The 21177-nt window shown below is 41.1% G+C and overlaps 1 protein-coding gene across 7 annotated transcripts in view; it reads right to left on the bottom strand.

Annotated features, from left to right (window-relative positions):
* map3k3 (mitogen-activated protein kinase kinase kinase 3) overlaps nucleotides 1-21177 on the bottom strand; it is a 188224-nt gene that overhangs the window by 152313 nt on the left and 14734 nt on the right. For all 7 annotated transcript variants that reach the window (XM_063037293.1, XM_063037291.1, XM_063037290.1 and 4 more), the window contains 3 exons: nucleotides 9086-9157; nucleotides 3012-3133; nucleotides 2863-2903 (listed from right to left, as the gene is read on the bottom strand). In XM_063037293.1, coding sequence (XP_062893363.1) covers nucleotides 2863-2903; nucleotides 3012-3133; nucleotides 9086-9089 — 167 coding nt within the window. In that variant the 5' untranslated portion in view covers nucleotides 9090-9157. The remainder of the gene's footprint in view (nucleotides 1-2862; nucleotides 2904-3011; nucleotides 3134-9085; nucleotides 9158-21177) is intronic.

Here is a 21177-nt window from a genome sequence, read left to right as displayed (position 1 = left end):
AGAGACTTTTTAAAAAAAATGTGTAAATTTTTACTTTGAAACACTGTTGCACAGGGAGTCAATCTAAGTTAGTATGCATAACAGCGATGTGAATAGAACATCAGTATGAATTCAAATCTTCTGATGTCTGGTTCAATATCACCACACAGTTCACTAATCTTCATACCAGATATATTCTTCCACCTTACTTCCACAGTCAAAACAAAGTTTACTACTAGGCAAACACTCAAAATAAAAGCATTCCAGTGCCTGTCAAACTTCTTATCTGTCAAATTAGTTTTCCACATCGCGCTTCACGGAGGGAGATCAGTGGAGAGGGATGAATAGATAAGGGAGTCGCTTGTGGAGTGATCCCTGCGGAAAGCAGAAAAAGGGGAGGGGAGGAAAAGATGTGCTTGGTGGTGGGATCCTGTCGGAGATGGCGGAAGCTTTGGAGAATTATGTACTAGACCCAGGGGCTGGTGGGGTGGTAGGTGAGGGCACGAGGAACCCTATCCCTGGTAGGGTGGCAGGAGGATAGGGTAAGAGCAGATGTGCATGAAATGGGATAGATGCGGTTGTGGGCAGCATTGATGGTGGAGGAAGGGAAGCCCCTATCTTTGAAAAAGGAGGACATCTTCTTCACTCCAGAATGAAAAGCCTCATCCTGAGTGCAGATGCGGTAGAGATGGAGGAATTGAGAAAAGTGGATGGCATTTTTATAAGTAGTAGGGTGGGGCGAGGTGTAGCCCAGGTAGCTGTGACAGGCCGTGGGTTTGTAATGGACATTGGTGGATAAGCTGTCTCCCGAGATAGAGACAGAGAGATTGAGAAAGAGAAGGGGGGTGTGGGGGGTTGTCGGCGATAGACCAGATGAATTTGAGGACAGGGTGGAAGTTGGAGGCAAAGTGGATGAAATCAATGAGTTCAGCACAGATGCAGGAAGCAGCCCCAATGCAGTTATTGATGTAGTGAAGGAAAAGTGGGGAACGGACACCAGTGTAGGCTTGGAACATAGACTGTTCCACGTAGCCGACAAACAGGCAGGCATGGCTGGGACCCATGCAAGTGGCCAGGGCAACACCTTTTGTAGGAAGGAAGTGGGAAGAGCCAAAGGAGTGAGGACAAACCACAGAAACCACAGCACAGAAACAGGCCTTTTGGCCCTTCTTGGCTGTGCTGAACCATTTTCTGCCTAGTCCCACTGACCAGCACACGGACCATATCCCTCCATACACCTTCCATCCATGTATCTGTCCAATTTATTCTTAAATGTTAAAAAAGAACCCACATTTACCACCTCATCTGGCAGCTCATTCCATACTCCCACCACTCTCTGTGTGAAGAAGCCCCCCCTAATGTTCCCTTTAAACTTTTCCCCCCTCACCCTTAACCCATGTCCTCTGGTTTTTTTCTCCCCTTGCCTCAGTGGAAAAAGCCTGCTTGCATTCACTCTATCTACACCCATCATAATTTTATATACCTCTATCAAATCTCCCCTCATTCTTCTACGCTCCAGGGAATAAAGTCCTAACCCATTCAACCTTTCTCTGTAACTGAGTTTCTCAAGTCCCGGCACCATCCTTGTAAACCTTCTCTGTACTCTTTCAACCTTATTTATATCCTTCCTGTAATTTGGTGACCAAAACTGAACACAATACTCCAGATTCGGCCTCACCAATGCCTTATACAACCTCATCATAACATTCCAGCTCTTATACTCAATACTTTGATTAATAAAAGCCAACTTTTAGGGAATTTTGTATCTGTATTCCCAGATCCCTCTGTTCCACTGCACTCCTCAGTGCCTTACCATTAACCCTGTATGTTCTACCTTGATTTGTCCTTCCAACGTGCAATACCTCACACTTGTCTGTATTAAACTCCATCTGCCATTTTTCAGCCCATTTTTCCAGCTGGTCCAAGTCCCTCTGCAGGGTCTGAAAACCTTCCTCACTGTCTACTACACCTCCAATCTTTGTATCATCAGCAAATTTGCTGATCCAATTTACCACATTATCATCCAGATCATTGATATAGATGACAAATAACAATGGACCCAGCACTGATCCCTGTGGCACACCACTAGTCACAGGCCTCCACTCAGAGAAGCAATTCTCTACCACCACTCTTTGGCTTCTTCCATTGAGCAATGTCTAACCCAATTTACCACCTCTCCATGTATACCTAGCGACTGAATTTTCCTAACTAACCTCCCATGCGGGACCTCGTCAAAGGCTTTACTGAAATCCATGTAGACAATATCCACTTTCCTGGTAACCTCCTCGAAAAACTCCAATAGATTGGTCAAACATGACCTACCACGCACAAAGCCATGTTGACTCTCCCTAATAAGTCCCTGTCTATCCAAATGCTTGTAGATTCTGTCTCTTAGTACTCCCTCCAATAACTTACCTACTATCGACGTTAAACCTACTGGCCTATAATTTCCCGGATTACTTTTCGATCCTTTTTTAAACAACGGAACAACATGAGCCACTCTCCAATCCTCCAGCACCTCACCTGTAGACAGCGACATTTTAAATAATAGGACCCCTGCAATTTCAACACTAGTCTCCTTCAAGGTCCGAGGGAACACCCTGTCAGGTCCCGGGGATTTATCCACTTTAATTTTCTTCAAGACAGCAAGGACCTCCTCCTTTTCAATCTGTACAGTTTCCAACTGGTTAGCGTAACTTGTCCTCACTCTCAATAATTTCTTCTTTGGTCTAGTGGAACTTGTCCTCACTCTCAATAATTTCTCCTTTGGCCCCAACCAGTTCCCCTCCACCTCCACTCTCCTCCGCCTAGCGGAACTTGTCCTCACTCTCAATAATTTAGAGTGACCTTGGTTAATTTTAATTACATTACAAAATTGCATACCTTCTTTCACCATTATGTTCAAACTTTATTCGGACATCATTCTGAAATAAAAGGAAAATGCATTTTAATGAGGGCATAGTTTCATAAAGTCAGGAAAAGATTTGCTCCCATTCAAATTTAACATTAATGCATTCCAGTGAGGCTCTTACCTGTTTATTAGCATGGGTGTTGCCCTTGCTCTTCACACTATCATAGCCACTCATTCGACTCCTTCGTCCCATTTGCAGGGCAACAAGGTCCTTCATGATGGACTTTAAAGCTTCCTGCTCATCTGAAAACATAAAAAGTGACATTTGATATTTAACACAATCCAAAAGGCAGAGTAACATCTTCCCTCTTTAGTGAAGCTACTTAGTTTTGATTAAAAACATTCCCTACCCAGCAATTCTTCTATATGCACATTTTCCCTTTTCTGCTATTTCTTTGTGAAAGTTAATATTGAATCTGTTGCCATAAGTATTTTCTTCAAGCAGCAAAGTCAAGATAACCATTATCTTTACTTCCCTTTTGGTTATTTTGCCAATTCCCTTAAATTTGTTTTCTAATTACTAACCTCAATTGGTATTAAAAAAAAATCCTTTAAAGCTAATTAATTAGCAGCTCTATTTAAATCTTCATTGTAAAGAGAACAAGTCCAGTTTATAGCAACACAAAGTTGCTGGTGAACGCAGCGGGCCAGGCAGCATCTCTAGGAAGAGGTACAGTCGACGTTTTGGGCCGAGACCCTTCGTCAGGACTAACTGAAGGAAGAGCTAGTAAGAGATTTAAAAGTGGGAGGGGGAGGGGGAGATACAAAATGGTAGGCAAAAAGTTGAAGAGCCGAAGAAATTACAGATGGGGAGCAGTGAGAGATGGTTTCACTGAACTCCCGTCGAAGAGAAGATTTAAACTTCTTCAGTGTAGGCATCACCGGAAGAGGCTTCGTAGTAGTGAATTTAAAAACGCAAACACGAGGAATTCTGCAGATGCTGGAAATTCAAGTAACACACATCAAAGTTGCTGGTGAACGCAGCAGGCCAGACAGCATCTCTAGGAAGAGGTACAGTCGACAATTAAACAGCTGCAGGAAGAGGTAGCTCTAACAATAGCCCCATCCTTAGCAATGGTGGGGTCCCACATGTGGAAGCATTCAGTAAAAGGTTCAGCCAGGTGCTAAACAGATAATCCACTTGACTAGAATGTCTACCAGAGCAGGCAAAGGCCCAGCTGAAAGTTGGGCAACATTTGTGAAAAGAGAAACCAAACGAATGTTTCATGTCAGACCTCTTGCTATGCCACTCAGCTATATCTACCAACAATACTGCCACCAAACCAACTTGGTACAAGACTTCTTTACAGCCATGGTAAATAAAGAGACCAAGAGCCTAATTTAAAGACGAAGCAAGAATAATTGCTTTTAACATCAAGGAACCCTGGTGAAGCTAAAATCAATGGGCATTTTAAAGGATATACACTCCAGAGGTCAGAGTCCTATCTCAGACAATGGGATATGCCTATAGTTGTCAAAGGTTAATCATTCCAACTCTAGTATATCACTGCAGGAGTTCCTCAATATGGCTTCTAATAGCCAATCCTCTTTAGCTGCTTCACCAATGAACTTCCTTCCATCACAAAGTCAGAGTGGGAATGTGTGCTGACTGCAGTGCTCAATTCCATTTGCAACTCAGCAAATGATGCAGTCCATACCTGAATGCAACAAGACCTAGATAAAATTCAGACATGGCTTTATACACTCAGTGGCTACTTTATTAGGTACACCAGTACACCTGCTTGTTAAGCAAATCAGCCAATCATGTGGAAGCACAAAAGCATACAGACATGGTCAAGAGGATCAGGTATTGCTCGCACAAGAACAACAACATTCAAACATCAAAACGGTGAACAAATGTGATCCAAGTGACTTTGACCTTGGAATGATTGTGGGTGCCAGACAGGGTGGTTTGAGCATCTCAGAAACTATTAATCTCCTGGGATTTTCACACACAACAGTCTCTAGAGCTTACAGAGAATGTTCTGAAAAACAAATAAAAACACATCGAATGAGCGGCAGTTCTGTGGGTGAGAACACCTTGTTAATGAGAGAGGTCAGTGGAGAATGGCCAGACTGGTTCAAACTGACAGGAAGGCGACAGTAACTCAGATAACCAGGTGTTACAACAGTGATGTGCAGAACAGCATCTCTGAATGCACAATATGTTGAACTTTGAAGTAGATCGGCTACAGCAGCACACTGGGTTCCACTCCTGTACTTAAGATGGCCACTAAGTGTAAGTGGCAAGAAATATTCACACAGCAAATGCACCAGACAATGGCCGATGACAAGAGAAAGCCCAAACACCTAGTCTTGACATTCAATGGCATTACCAATGTCATGTATCCCACCATCAACATCCTCGAGATCACCACTGACCAGAAACTAACTGGGGAGGCCACAAACATTGTGGCTACAAGAGATGATCAATGGCTGGGTATCCTGTAACAAGTAAATAATTTCTACCATCATAAAGCCTTTCCGACATTTGCAAGGCACAATAAGGAGCACAATGAAATACTCTCCATTTGTCTAGTGAGTGCAACATGAACACACTTTGAGAAGCTCCAAATCATTTATAACAGCTGCTTATCAACAATCCTAAATACTCATTACCTCCGTCACTGGCACATAGGATTGAAGTGCATGCTCTCTACAAAATGTACTGCTCTTGACAGGCCTATTCTGTTAGCACCTTTCCAGCTCATAATCTCCACTACATGCAAACAAAAATATGTTTCCAATATTCTGAGAGTCACGATTATTGGACCGTATTTTATATTGGTTTCTTTCCGTTTTTTGGTGTTTTCTTTCTTGTGGCCGATTGGCGGGTGGGTGACCTATTAATTTTTGTCTGTGGGGGGGGGGATTAGGGGATTTGATACTACTGTTGCTGTTCTTTTCTGCAAGCGAGGGGATCGGGGATTTTATTGTCATTTTTTTCTGCGAGTGAGGGTGTTGGGAATTATTATTGTTGCAGCTTTTTTCTTGCGGTGAGGGTGTTGGGGATTGTTATCATCGCTGTTCGCCCACAAGCAAGTGGGGGGGTTAGGGATTGTTATTGTTGCTGTTTTTTTTCTAAGGGGTGGGGGATTTTGGGGTCTGCGAGTTTTGTTTCTTTTCTTTTTTGTGCTGGGGTGCTGGAAGAGTTGATAGATTTTCTTTCATCAACTCCTATGGTCTTTCTGTATTTCATGGCTATCTGGAAAAGACAAAGACCAGAGTTTTATTGTACATGCATGCTGTGACAATAAAATGAACCTCTGAACCTTTTACAAAGGACAGGAACAGTAGGCACATCAGTTTCCCTACAAGTTACACTGACCTGACTTGGAAATACTTTACCAGTCCTTCACTGTTGTAAGTCTAAATCCTAAAACTCTCCAAGGCAGCATTGTGGGATTACATTTGCAGCAGTTTCAAGGTGATGGATCACCAAAACCGACAAGGGGTGGACAATTAGGACATGCCTTGCCAGTGATGTCTTGATCCAGATACTGAATGAAGATATAGAAAATCCCCATGCTATCAGCAAGTGCTACTTAGATTCTTTATTGCGTCAGTCACAGCATTAGTCTGAGAGGGGAAGAGAGCAAGGAGCTTTTTCATTGGATGACAGAACATCCCACAGACCACAATCACATTCTCCTACAGCTTGCTAAACATGAAAGGAACTTTTAGATGCTTGTCAGATCATTATGGAAGGGAATTAATTCTATTTAACCTATGGCAAACTTGCCTACCGTGCTTACTCCAATCAATGTGCCCTTCCTTATATATTATTGATGGGACCTTTGCATTTAACCTCCACTGGAAGCCAGTATGTACATCTGTTGTAACAAACAATAACTTGAGCTTTCTCTTTCAGCTCAGGGTAATTAATGAAAGGAGAATCAACTCACATCCTGATGCAATATCACATTGATTGAGTATTAAATGTAACTTTGAGGTTATTTGTCAATGTGTACACAATAACCATGTTTACAATGGCCAGGTTGCACCTTTAGTTTAATCTTTCAGTTCTACTGATTTACCGGCCTTACTTAGTTCACATCCTGCACCTTCTATTTTAAAAAAAGTTGTTCATTCATTTTTCGTTACCTGAACATTGCTCACAAGGAGAGAATTCACTGTTCTTTTCCAATTGCCCTCGAGAAAATGACAGAAAGGCACCTTCTAGAATTGCTGCAGTCTTCCGTTCATGTACTCCCAAGTAGTGTTAGGGAGGGAGCTCCAATACTTAGACCAAGTGACAAAGAATGAACAGCTATACATTTCCAAAACAAATAACATATGACTTGAGGGATATCTATAGGTAGTGGTATATCCACTTGTAATTGTCCTTCTTTGTAGATGTAGCCGCAAGTTTGGGAAATGTCATCAGAACAGCCTTTCTGTCAGTCTCAGTGACCCAAGAGCTGATCAAAGAAGACATCGGTTAACAGAAATCTGCCTTTTTTTTTTGGTTAATTACAGGATCACTTATAGAGGTTGTGCAGTATTTGAAACATAATATTCAAAATTTCTTGGTCATCAAAAACCAAGTCGGCAGTAAAATAAAATTGCTTTACCTTCAGAAATATATTTGCCATTTACAATGGAGTAGTGAATGCTTTAAAGAAGGAAGAGCAGCATAAAAGGTAAAGCAGTATACTTAATTACTAAAACATATTGTGCCAACAAGAAACTTAATTATCTGTTCTACATTGTCACCTCCTTGCCTCAGCTTTACCTGCTCAGAGCTTAATTAATATCTGGACAGGTATCTTTAAATAATGAATAAGTTTAATTTATAGTGTATTTTATTACTTTGGAATAGATTGCACATCCTGGAGCTTGACTTGAATTGCAGTGCGCCATGTTTATTAATAATCTTGTGAAGTGCTCCCCTGAGAGGCCCAGTTGTATTTATTCTTGTACACTAAATTAATTACCAAACACCCACTCTCTTCAAAGTTTGTTTTACGCAATGGTACTTACAAGAATTAGTTATTAGAAATTAAAAATTTCATCCTTTATTTTCGCATTAGTGATGGGAAAGCTAGGTGAGGGCAACATGCAGTACCCATAGCTCAGAAAGGGACAGAAGACAGGAGAACAGCACAGGCACAACTAGTTTAACTGCTGCCTCAAAGCTTCAGGGGCCTGGATACAATCCCGACCTTTTGAGCAGGCTATGTTGAGTTTGCACATTCTCCCAGTGACTGGATGGATTTCATTCACATCCCAAAAATGAGTATGTTTATAGGTTAATTGAACAGTGCAAATTGTCTATGGTATGTAGGTAAGTAGCAAAATCTGCTGTTTGGTGGGGTAAAATAGATGGCAAGTGGAGAGAATAAAGTGGGTTAGGGTAGGATTAGTATAAACATAGCTGCTCACTAGACTCGCTGGACTGAAGGACCTGTTGTAATGCTGTGTCTCTATGACTGACAAGTATGGAAGGCACTCAAACAGGCATGAAAGAAGCTCAAATAATTAACCCACCACAGCAAATCCCCACCAAGTAAACAGGGCAAAGGTTAGTGTTAACAGAGATGAGACGGAGACTGCAGATTCTGAAATCTGAAGCAATGTACAAAATACTGGAGGAACTCAGTAGGTCAGGCAGCAGCTATGAAGGGAAATGGACAGTCAAAATTTCAGGTTGAGACTCTTCATATGGACAGGTTAAAAGTCAGTGTTGTTCCTTCAAATCTCCGAACACTCAATCCGATCCCAGCCTTACATGTTGTCTGTGTAGAGTTTGCACATACTCCCCCTGATCATGTGTGCTTTTGCATTGGTTTCTACCATGTCCTTCAATGTATAAAAGACAAGCTAATAGCTGAACAGTCTTGGGTAAATTACTCCTCAGTGTAACTAAGTAGCAAAGAGAACCCGAGAGGAATCAATGGCAATGTGAGAGAGAACAAGTTGCACAACTTACAGGAAGAACAGTTACATATACACTGGACAAATGGAGATTTGTGCAATCAGGTCCATTAAGTTTTTAATTAAGGAATAGGATGGGAACCAGGAATGGGAGAACCTTGTTTTGAAAAAACAAATTGCTTGTAGATTGCATCTCAAACGCAATGTAATTTGTTGAAGCTTTCTCACAGACTAAACCAGTCTCCTACAATATGAAATACACATTTACTTATGCCCCATCAAGAAGCTAGAATTGTATGGGGAAGAGAAGCCACTTACCCATGTTTGAAGCAGGCAGGTAATGTAAATTCAATTCGTGTCTGTGTAGAACTTCTGCTCTTCAACAGGCATCTATAAAAGCAGACAATTAAGTCAGTAAACAAACAACCTTACATTAAAAAATACACTAACAGCAGGTTGTGTTTCAGTTGATTCATGGGTAACTAAGCAGTTCAATTAATTTATTTTAACTTGATCTTCATTTTTCCAATTGTTAAATTTATGTACTTCTAGACTAGTGACAAGAAAAAAATTTAAACAAAACGAGCCTGTTACTAAAGAGGCAATGATGAGAATACTAGTGACGAGCAAAGTGGTGGACACAGCCCAATCCATCACAGATAAAACTCCCCACCATTGAGCATGTTTATAAGGAGCACTTTGCAGGAAAGGAATCAGAAACAGGTTTATTATCACTGGCATGTGACATGAAATGTGTTAACTTAACAGCAGCAGTTCAATGCAATACATAGTCTAGCAGAGAGAGAAAAAATAATAGTAATAAATAAAATAAAATGTAATAAACAAAGTAAATCAATTATGTATATTGAATAGATTTTTAAAAAATGTGCAAAAACAAATACTGCATATTAAAAAGTGAGATAGGAGAATCTATCATCAAGGACCGCCCCCCCCCCCCCCCCGGGTGTCACTATCTCAGAGGACCTGTCCTGGACCCATCATATAAATGTTATTGTGAAGAAAGCACGACAGTGCCTCTACTTCCTCAGGAGTCTGCGGAGGTTCAGCATGTCATCAAAAACTAGATGTGTAGTGGAGAGTGTATCAACTGGCTGCATCATGGTCTGGTACGGGAACACCAAAGCCTTTGAGCGGGAAATCTTATAAAAGGTAATGGATTCAGCCCAGTACTTCACGGGTAAAACCCTCCTGACCATTGAGCACATCTACATGAAACACTGACGTAGAAAAGCAGCATCCATCATCAAAGATCCTCACCACCCAGGCCATGGTCTTATCCCACTGCTGCCATCAGGAAGGTACAGGAGCCTCAGGACCCACACCACAAGATTCAGGAACCGCTATTATCCCTTAACCATCAAACTCTTGAACCAGAGGAAATAAATTACTCAGCTCAACACTGAACTGATTCCACAACCTATGGACTCAATTCTAAGGACTCTACAACTCCTGTTCTCTGTATTTATTGCTTATTTTCTTCATTTTTTTGTATTTGCACAGTTTGTTGTCTTCTGCACACTGGATGTTTGTCCATCTTTGTCGTGTGTTTTTCATTGATTCTATTGTGTTTCTTTGTAATTACTGTGAATGCCCTCAAGAAAATTAATCTTTGAGTTCTATATGGTGACATACAGGTTCTTTGAACTTCGAACTAGAGGTCCTAAAGGCAGATAAGTCTGTTGGTCCCAATGGGAAACAGGGTACTGAAAGAAATGGTGCAAGTTACAGCATTTTGATAACTACCAAAATTCTCTAGACTATGAGGAGATCCCGGCAGATTGGAAGACAGCGAATGTCATGCCATTGCTTAAAAAGGATGTATGCAAAAGGTGGGCTAACATAGACCAGTTAGCCTAATGTTTGCTGTCAGGAAAATGCTTGGGGCTATGATTAAGTAAGAATTAGCAAATCATCTGGATAGAAGTGGATCGATCAGGCAGACACAGACCTGAAGCACAGGTCCTATTCGACAAACATACTGGAGTTCTTTGATGATATTATAAATACAGTGCATAGAGGAGAAAAGGTGGATGTTGTATACTTGGATTTCCAGAAGGTATTTGATAACATGTGCATAAAGGAGTTATCCATAATCTAAGGATGCATGGAGCTGGGTGAAATGTATCAGCATGGATAGAGGATTGATTAATCAATAGCGAGCAGAGAGTTGGGATAAACAGGCATCTCTCTGGTTGACATTCAGTGATAGATGGAGTGTCATAGGGGTCTGTGTTGGGCCCTCAACTGTTCATGATATTGATTAACAATTTGGAAGAGGGGACCGAGTACAGCATATCCAAGTTTGCTGATGACACTGAATTGAGTGAGAAAAATAAATTGTGTAGAGGATGAGGACAGTCTATTTATATAGCAAAAGACTGCAGTGTGCTGGTGTGTGGAGAGACTTGGGAGTGTTTGTGCATCAATCACAAAAGGTTGGTTTGCAGGTACAACAGGTTATCAAGATGGCAAACGGAATGTTGGCCTTCATTGCTGGAGGGATTGAACTTAAAAGCAGGGAAGCAATGCTGCAATTGTACGGGGTACTGGTGAGGCCACACCTGGAGTACTGCATGCAGTTCTGGTCTCCTTACTTGAAGAAAGACATACCGCCTCTGGCGTCGGTACAGAGAAGGTTCACCAGGTTAATTCTAGAGATGAGGGAGTTAACCTAAGGAGAGACTGAGTCTGGAACTACTATACTTGCTGGAATTTAGAATGAATGAATGAGAGGGGATCTTATAGAGAAAGGATGGAGATCATATAAAGAAAGGAGGAAGGCAGCAGAAAGGAAATTATAGGCCAGTTAGCCTGACCTCAGTGGTTGGGAAGACATTGGAGTTGATTGTTACGGATAAGGTGATGCAGTACTTGATGACACAGAACAAGATAAGACAAAGTTAGCATGGTTTCCTTCAAGGAAAATCTTGCCTGACGAACCTGCTGGAATTCTTTGAGGAGATTACAGGTAGGATAGATAAAGGGGATGCAGTGAGTGTTGTATATTTGGACTTTCAAAAGCCCTTTGACAAGGTGCCATACAAGAGGCTGCTTAACAAGATAAGAGCCCATGGTATTACAGGAAGGTTACTAACATGGTTAGAGCATTGCCTCCTACCAATCAGCCAGCGAGTGGGAATAAAAGGATCCTTTTCTGGTTAGCTGCTGGTGACTAGCGGTGTTCTGCAGGGGTCGGTATTGGGACGGCTTCTTTTTATGCTGTATCTAAATGATTTAGATGATGGAATAGATGGCTTTGTTGCCAAGTTTGCGGATGATGTGAAGACTGGTGGAGGGGCAGGTAGTGTTGAGCAAACAGGTAGGATGCAGAAAGACTTAGATTAGGAGAATGGGCAAGAAACTGACAAATGAAATACAATGTTGGAAAATGCATGGTCATACACTCTGTTAGTAGAAATAAATGTGCAGACTATTTTCTAAACAAGGAGAAAATCTAAAATAACTGAGATGCAAAGGGACTTGGAAGTCCTTGTGCAGAACACCCTAAAGGTTAACTTGCAGGTTGAGTTGGTGGTGTGGAAGGCAAATGCAATGTTAGCATTCTTTTCAAGAAGTCGAGAAAACAAAAGCAGAGATGAGCTGAGACTTTATAAGGCACTGGTGAGGCCTCACCTTGAGTATAATGAACAGTTTTGGGCTCCTTATCTAAGAAGAGCTGTGCTGGCATTGGAGAGCGTTCAGAAGGATGATTCTGGGAATGAAAAGTTTATCATACGAAGAACATTTGATGGCTCTGGGTCTGTACTCACTGGAATTTAGAAGGATGAGGGGTGATCTCATTGAAACCTTTCGAATGTTGAAAGGCCTAGACAGTAGATGTGGAAAAGATGTTTCCCATGATGGAGTCATCTAGGACAAGAGGGCACAGCCTCAGGATAGAGGGGCGTTCATTTAAAACAAAGATCCGGAGAAATTTCTTTTGCCAGAGGGTGGTGAATTTGTGGAATTTGTTATCACAGGCAGCTGTGGAGACCAGATCTGTGGGTGTATTTAAGGTGGAGATTGATAGGTTTTTCTTTGGCCACTGCATCAAAAGTTACAAGGCGGCAGGGGGTAGGGTTGAGAAGAGGAAAAAGGATCAGCCATGATTGAATGGCGGAGCAGACTCGATGGGCCAAATAGCCTAAGTCATAGGAGCAGAGTTATGGACTTACAGAAACATATAAAATTATGATTGGAATAGATAAGATTGAGGCAGGAAAGTTGTTTCCACTGGTAAGTGAGACGAGACCGAGAGAACATAATTTCAAAATTTGGGAGAATAGATTTAAGATGGAGTGAGAAGAAACTGCTTTTCCCAGATAACAGTGAATCTCTGTGATTCTCTACCCAGGAAAGCAGTAGAGGCCACCTAATTAAATATACTTAAGACACAGCGAGATAGGTTATTGCATAGGAAGGGAATTAAGGGTTATGGGGATAAGGCAGATAGGTGGAACTGAGTCCATGGCCAGATCAGCCATGATCGCATTGTGACATACTCCTGCTCCTCGTTCTCATGCATATGTTAATGAGAAATGTACAATATGATAAATGTTTAAATTTAGAGTGATTAAATTTTCACCTAGTTACACCAGCTAAAATGGCTAGTCAAACTTAAATACCCAGAGACCATTTGGATTCATTAATTAAAATCTTTCCAATCTGACCACAGCCAAAATATTCATAATCCTGCTAATCTATACCCAACCCAAATCCTGACAACTCAACCCAAAATGTTGACCATCTCTCTGCCCCTACAGATGCTGCCTGATCCACTGAGTTTCACCAGTTTTTTTTAAAACAATAAAAAGTACTAGCAGAGGACAGCACAACCCAAGCCTCAATGCTTCATACAAATATGCACCCAATCCAAGTTTAACATAAAAATCTGGTTCAATTAAACTTGGGTTAGGTCGCTAGGTTCTACCACTGATTGCAAAAATTATTTTATTAATTTTACACCTCTATTCTTTTAAATGCTTTAGCTTATCTGGAGTTAAGAGTCCTGGTCCAAGTTTGTATATGCCACTAAGTCACAGCATTCCACACTACACAATCCTCTAACTCATACTTTATATAACAGCTTTTACCCCTCCACCAGATTTCTGAATGATCTATGAACCCACAAACTCACTATTTGTCTTTTACACCATTTACTCTTGTAACTTGTGTCTTGCACAAACCACAAATTTCATGATGTCAGTGATAATAAACTTGTTTCTGAAGTCACTAAGTTTTAATCAGAAAGCTCAAGATAATTTGTTGTAAACAATGGTTAATAACATTATAAAAAGAAATGATAAACTATAGCCCATAATTTTCAAACCGCATTGCTACATAGATTATAAAGTACCCATCAAGGTAATATAATTAAGCTGACCTGACATATTCTGTTAAATTAAACCCAAAGGGACACATTATACAAGGAATCCAGAACGAACAAACAAATCTGCTTGAGCAATTGCACAAAGCTGATGCCATTTCATTACTAGCTCTTAGACTCAATTCCACCCCCCCCCCCAAAGCTAGGGAGATCAAGGATTTCATGTACTTTTTGTGTGTTTTGCATGCAGCACATTCAATCTCTTTTCTAATCATAACAAGAAAGCAAAACAAAGTGTGTATGGCAAACAGATTGGAGGGGACAATTTCAGACAACTGTCCTTATAGCAGCACCTACTAAAGAACACCAATTTGAAATTTACTCGAGGGAGATACCAATTAATTTCACAGCAGATCCCATAATACAATGATCATCATATGGAACCAGGAACAAATCCACCAGATTCGCTTGTAAATTGGAGAGAGAACTATGCAGCCCCTATTTGAAATTGTATGTTGCAGGTGCTTTAAGGCACTTCCACTCTTAATTGACAGTTTCATAGTTCACATACACAATAGGCATTTAATTGAGAGTACCAGAAAGTATCAAAAAGAATCAATGCCTTCAACAAAAGAAAGGACAAGGTGTGAAAGGGTAATCCACCACCCACCACTACAAAAATGGTAGGAACAAGAACTCCAGGAGCATCAAGTCTTTAAGGAGAAATCTGTTATTGATAGAACTATTGAAGCTGAAGTCTTCTTAAAAACTATTGTAGTAAAAAGACAAAAAGAAAGATGAGCAGTATGGTCAGCATTGAGGGTAGGTGGAGTAGATTTGATGGGATTGGAGGGCAGTTGAGAAAAATGTTGGCAAGATGTGGAACTCCCTGTTTGAAAGAGTGCAGAGGCAGAAACCCTCACTACACGAGGGACACCTGAAATGAGCATTTGGAGCCATAATCTACAAAAGGATGGCCCAACAGTTGGGAAATGAGATTAAGATGGTCCATTTTGACAGGCATGAATACAGTAAGTGAATGACTTTTAGTGGTGCAAAACTGCATCACTTCTATTTAGCCCTGACCTTGTTTTCTGCATTATTACATTTCAGAATTTGTTTCATTTTCTTGTACTTTTGGAACGGTCACTCTTTGGTACAGCTTCTCTTTCAAACCCCCAACCCACATGTTCTGAAGACCAAGACATTTACTTTCAGGGAGACAGAGGGTTTGAACATATGCACAGCAAAATGAAGCAGTGGGCTATTGTGAAATGTTGAACAGCTAGGATGGAACCATCAAAGAAGTGGGGCCAGCTGAATGTTGAGTATGTCATCTTGACTTCAAAGCCAGATCTCTCAACTTAAACTTGAAAGCATTGTCTTTTATTAAAATGATAGGGTTGACTCAAGGCTTAGTGGGAAAATGTACCATTTAGTATTGATGTCAGTACATTCATGGCGCAAAATATATCAGTTTCCTAACCAGCAGAAGATGCCTTTTGTGAAGGGAGATTTTGAAACGGTACATTACTACAAAATATGTCTTTGCAAATCTGCTTGGTGGTGTGGAGGGGGAGTGGAATGGAAGTGGGGCGGGTTAATTGATTAACATCCTGCAAAGGTAATTAAGGAACACAATTCATAGCTAGCTACAAACTACTAAAACAAGTACTTTCAGGTGGGTTGAGACAAGTGCCATCATAAGAAAGCAGTAAATATTTGTACTGTCAGAATCAACCACAGGGCTTCTAAATACTAGAGTCAGAGATCTCCACAGTATAGAAATAGGCACTTCTGCCCATCTAGTCCATGTCATATTACTAAACTGCCTATCCCTATTGACCAGCACCCAGCCCATAGCCCTCCAAACCCCTCCCATCCATGTACCTATCCAAATTTCTCTTAAATCTTGAAATTGAACCCAGATCCATCACCTCTACTGGCAGCTCATTGCACACTTTCACAACACTCTGAGTGAAGTTTCCCCTCATGTACCCCTTAAACATTTCACCTTTCACCCTTAGCCCATGACTTCTAGTTGTAGTTTCACCCAACCTCAGTGGTAAAAACCTGTTTGCAATTACCCTATATATAACCCCTCAATTTTGTATACCTTAAATCTCCCCTCATTCTTCTACGCTCTGGGAGTAAAGTCCTAACCTATTCAATCTTTCCCTATGACTCAAATCCTTAAGTCCTGGTAACATCCTTGTAAATTTTCTGTGCATTCTCTCAACCTTGTTTACATTCTTCCTGTGGTTAGGTGGCCAAAACTGCACATAATTAAGATGCAGCCGTCCTGTGCTAGCACCAGTGGAATCAGCAGTTGGTCTGCCACCTGACTTCAGGAGGGAGAGAGAAAGAGAGAAGGAAAACAATGGAGCAGCATTTGGAGATGTGTAATGAAGGGACGGGAGAGAGAGTAACAGAAAGAGAGCTGTCAAGAGCGGCTCCCCCTTTGAACCTTGAACTGTTCGAAGTGATGGACAGGCGATACCCCAGCAGGGGGATAAAAAGGGACAGGTTTGCTAAGGCAGGACACACACGACACCCAAGGTAACAAGACCCTGGAAGCGGTGCGTCTCTCACAAGTCGGTGGGAAGTACCGGGCCATAAACGCACAGGGTGGAAAGGTACGATCGGCGGGAGCCTGAGTTGTGTCCACCCTTGCCTGGGTGCCAGGTTCAGCGCAGGGAAACGATCGTATCTGGAAACGGAGGGGTCACGGTCGGTGACCTCAGATGACATCACAAAGGACTCGCCCGAAAGCTGACTGCGAAGGTCTGTGTGTGGAAGCCTTGAATATTCATTCGTTTTTGCTCTCTCTCTCCTTCCCCCCACTGTCCATCGCCACGGCAACGATTACTGCGAACTGAACTGAACTAACTTGAACTGAACTTTGCGTTACTTTGAAACTGGTCATTTACCCCTAGACAACGATAGAGCTTGATTAATCCTGTTATCTTAATTCTGTGTACATGTGTGTTTATCATTGCTGAACTGTTGCATTCATTATGCTTTTGATTAGAGTACTGTGTTGCTTGTTTCTTTAATAAAACTTTCTTAGTTCTAGTAATCCAGACTCCAACTGAGTGATCCATTTCTGCTGGTTTGGCAACCCAGTTACGGGGTATGTAACAGCAATTACCCTATATATAACCCCTCAATTTTGTATACCTTAAATCTCCCCTCATTCTTCTATGCTCTGGGAGTAAAGTCCTAACCTATTCAATCTTTCCCTATGACTCAAATCCTTAAGTCCTGGTAACATCCTTGTAAATTTTCTGTGCATTCTTTCAACCTTGTTTACATTCTTCCTGTAGTTAGGTGGCCAAAACTGCGCATAATACTCCAAATTAGGCCTCACCAACGTCTTATACAACTTTAGCTGTTAATGGTGATGTTCCAAAAAAACTGACAGACAGAAGATAAAATCATAGGAAACAGGAGTGGGCTACTTGCTCCACTATTCCAAATGGTTATGACTGGATCACTTCAGTAGCCTGTTCCTGTCTTTTCTCCATATCCGTTAATCCTTTTAGCATTATGAAATGTACCTCCTTGAATATATTTAATGTTCTGGCCTTTACTGCCTTCTGTGGCAAAGAATTTCATATGTCTGCTGTCCTCTGGAAGAATAGCTTGATTCTGATCTTCTTTCTAAATGGCATAAACCACATCCAAAGGACCCCCTATTCTGAACTACCCAGTCATCAGAAGCATCCAGTTTGTGTAGTCCTGATAGAATATCATAGATTTCTATCTGATCCCCTTTCATTCTTCCAAATTCCAATGAACATTGTGCTAATTAATCCCATCTCCCCTCATGTGTCAGCCTATCATTCACAAAAATCGGTCTAGTAAACCTTTGTTGTACTCCCTACTTATCCAGAATATCCTTCTTCAAAAGAAGGCCAGAACTGTACAGGATTCCACACATTAGGATTAGAGTTAGGGTTTCTACTGACAGAAGGGGCAAAGGTGAGTTACTGGTGCCTTAAAATCTGTCACTTCAGGTAGTTGGGGCTCATTAGCCATGGTTGACAGCTGATCTGGGAGAAGGAAAACTCTGATCTCAAACCTCCACTGCCTTGCAGCTACACCCACTCACGGGGAAGGTTTCAGGAGTGAAACCCGAGAATAAATCCGGAGCTGGAGTCCCTAAGGCAGTCCTACATTGAGTTCAGCACTGACTGGCATCTCCTCTGACACCGCTCATGGCAAACTGTATTGGTCTCTGCAGTTTCTTTGGATTCACCAGCTGTGTGAAGAGGAGGAGCCTGCTACATGGGCAACAGCTTGCTCTCCATATCGTACTGTCCTGGTTTGCATATCAGGAAGAGATCTGGGATGTAATATCCATGGTCAACCCCAACCAATTACTTTAACACACAGAACCGCACTTTGTGTTCTGTCTACGTTCAATTGTTAGAGTATCAATTATATACATCCATCAATGTGATTACCCTTATGCTCCAGAATTCAAACTGTATCGCCTCATTTATCGATCTGTCTCATATCCCTCATTATTGTAACTGTTTTCTTAAATAATGCTGGCATAACTCCTATTTTAAACGCATCTATATATGCTTAAGGCACTATAATCAGGAGTATTCACCCCACATGCCATTCTTGCCCATCTATAATCATATTCTCGCATATAGATCTGTGCCATGTATTCTTCATTTTTATTTCCCGATTCCTTGGATTAAAAAATGCACTATAAATAATTAAGCCCCGCCAGAATATAGTGTTTCCCCTCCCATTTCTAGTTTCCTCTAAATGTTACCTTCCACATCTAGATTTTCCTCATCCTTCTGGCAGGCTAGTTTAAAAGTTCCCCAGAAGCATGAGCAAACCTCCACTCAAGGATATTGGTCCCGGTCCTGGAGTAATACAACTTGCACTGTTTGTACAGGCCTCAAATCCTTCCCACCTGCACCATCTCTTTACCCAAGAGCTGATCTGGATTATTTTCCACTTTTGACCTCACTGACATGTGCAGTCTGTGGTACTGCTACTCTTCACATCCAACCTGCTAACTTCCACTCTTCAGTTTCTTTGGAGGACAGTCTTATTTTGATCCAAGTGAATTCTTTCTTGTGAATGTTGTATGATGCCATGTACTTGTTATGCTGTGCATATGTGTACTTGTGCATACAACAATGAACTTTACTCTTCAATTTATCCTTAGTACAAAGGGGAAGAAGCTATTCCTAAAACATTGGCAAGAGAAAAATCTGTAGATGTTGGAAATCCAAACAACACACACAAAATACTGGAGAAACTTAGCATGCCAGGCAGCATCTATGGAAAAGACTATAGTGGATGTTTCGGGCAGAGACCCTTCATCTTTTCCATAGATGCTGCCTGGCCTGCTGAGTTCCTCCAGCATTTTGTACGCGCTTCCTAAAACATTGAGTGTTTTACAAGGTCCTGTACATCCTCCCTGATGGCAGCAATGAGAAGAGGACATGTCGGGGTGATGGCGGTTCTTAATGATGCCTTTTTGGAGGCATCACCTTTTGAAGAAGTCTTCAATGCTGGGGAAGCTAGCATCCATGATGGAGCTGAATGAGTTTTGCAACCCTCTGCAGCTTTTTCCAAATCCATTCAGTGGCCACACCATACCACATGGCAATGCAACCATTTAGAACACTCTCCACGGTACACCTGCAGAAATTTGCTGGGAGTTTTTGGTGACATACCAAATCTCCTCAAATTCCTAATGAAATATAGCCATAGTTAGTGCCTTCTTTGTAATTGCGTCAATATGTTGTATAGGTCATCTCTTAAAAAAAAATCAGTCTTTTTGATTAATCTTTTCATTATAAATGCCTTTGGATCTCCTTTTATGGCCAGTTGTCAAATTAACTTTGATAAAATTCTTGCCAAGATATTTGAGATGTGAAATGCATAGCATAAATGTGAGGTGTTGCTCTATTACACTCAGTTTTTAAACATTTTCTTCAGTACTGTTAGAGACTCACTCAGCCTCCAATTCTGATAAATTGTTCATACTGAAAACATTAATACATTTTCTTTTCCAACATGCTAGGCTTACATAAAGGAACTGCACAATGACTCATCATGAATTTCATGCAACATCAATTGACTTCAGCCAGTGACAGTTTAGATTCTGAGGGAATCATTTATTGCATTTATTGAAATGAATCCAATTTTTTCATTCCAAATGAAAAAATCAGTGTTGGTTAATCATGCAGAGTGTTGCATTTAATAATGGAAATAACAGAACAAACTCACATGAAATTAATATAAATTACAAAATAAATAGTGCAAAAAGAAATAATGAGTTAGTGTTCATGGATCAGAAGTCTGATGGCAGAGGAGAAGCTGTTCTAGAATTGCTAAGTGTGCGTTCTTCAAACTCCTTTACCATCTCCTTGATGGTAGCAGCAAGAAGAGGGCATATCCCGGATGGTGAGGATTTTTAAATGATAGATGACGCCTTCTTGAGGACCTATCGCTTGAAGATGTCTTCTATGGTGGGGAAGGTTGTGCCTGTAATGGAACTGGTTGAGTCTATGACCCTCTGCAGATTGTCTGAGATGATGATGCACAGGAACTTAAAGCTGCTCACCCTTTCCACCACTGATCCCTCAATCAGGAGTGGTGAATGTTCTCCGATTTCCCTTTCCTGAAGTCCACAATTGATTTCTTGATCTTGCTGGTGTTGAGTGAGAGCTTGTTGTTATGATACCACTCAAACTCTCTCACTTCTGTAAGCCTCCTTATTGCCATCTGAAACTTCATCAACGGCAGTGTCATCTGCAAATTTATAAATTGCTTTTGAGCTGTATAGTCATGAATGTAGAGAGAGCAGAACACTAAGCTAAGCATGTATCCTTAAGGCAAGCCTATAATGATGATGTCAACAAGTAGAAGATGTTATTACCAATCCATACCGACTGTGGTCTCCTGATGAGAAAGTTAAGGATCCAGTTGTAGAGGGAGTTACAGAGGCCCGAGTTTAGAAGCTTGATGATTAATACTGAGAGGACGATGGTATTGAATACTGAGTTGTAATCATTAAACAGCA

This window comes from Mobula hypostoma, chromosome X1 (assembly GCF_963921235.1).
Source record: "Mobula hypostoma chromosome X1, sMobHyp1.1, whole genome shotgun sequence".
Lineage (NCBI taxonomy): Eukaryota > Metazoa > Chordata > Chondrichthyes > Myliobatiformes > Myliobatidae > Mobula > Mobula hypostoma.
The sequence above is the reverse complement of the archived record's forward strand: the minus strand, read 5'-3'. Positions and strand labels throughout refer to the sequence as shown.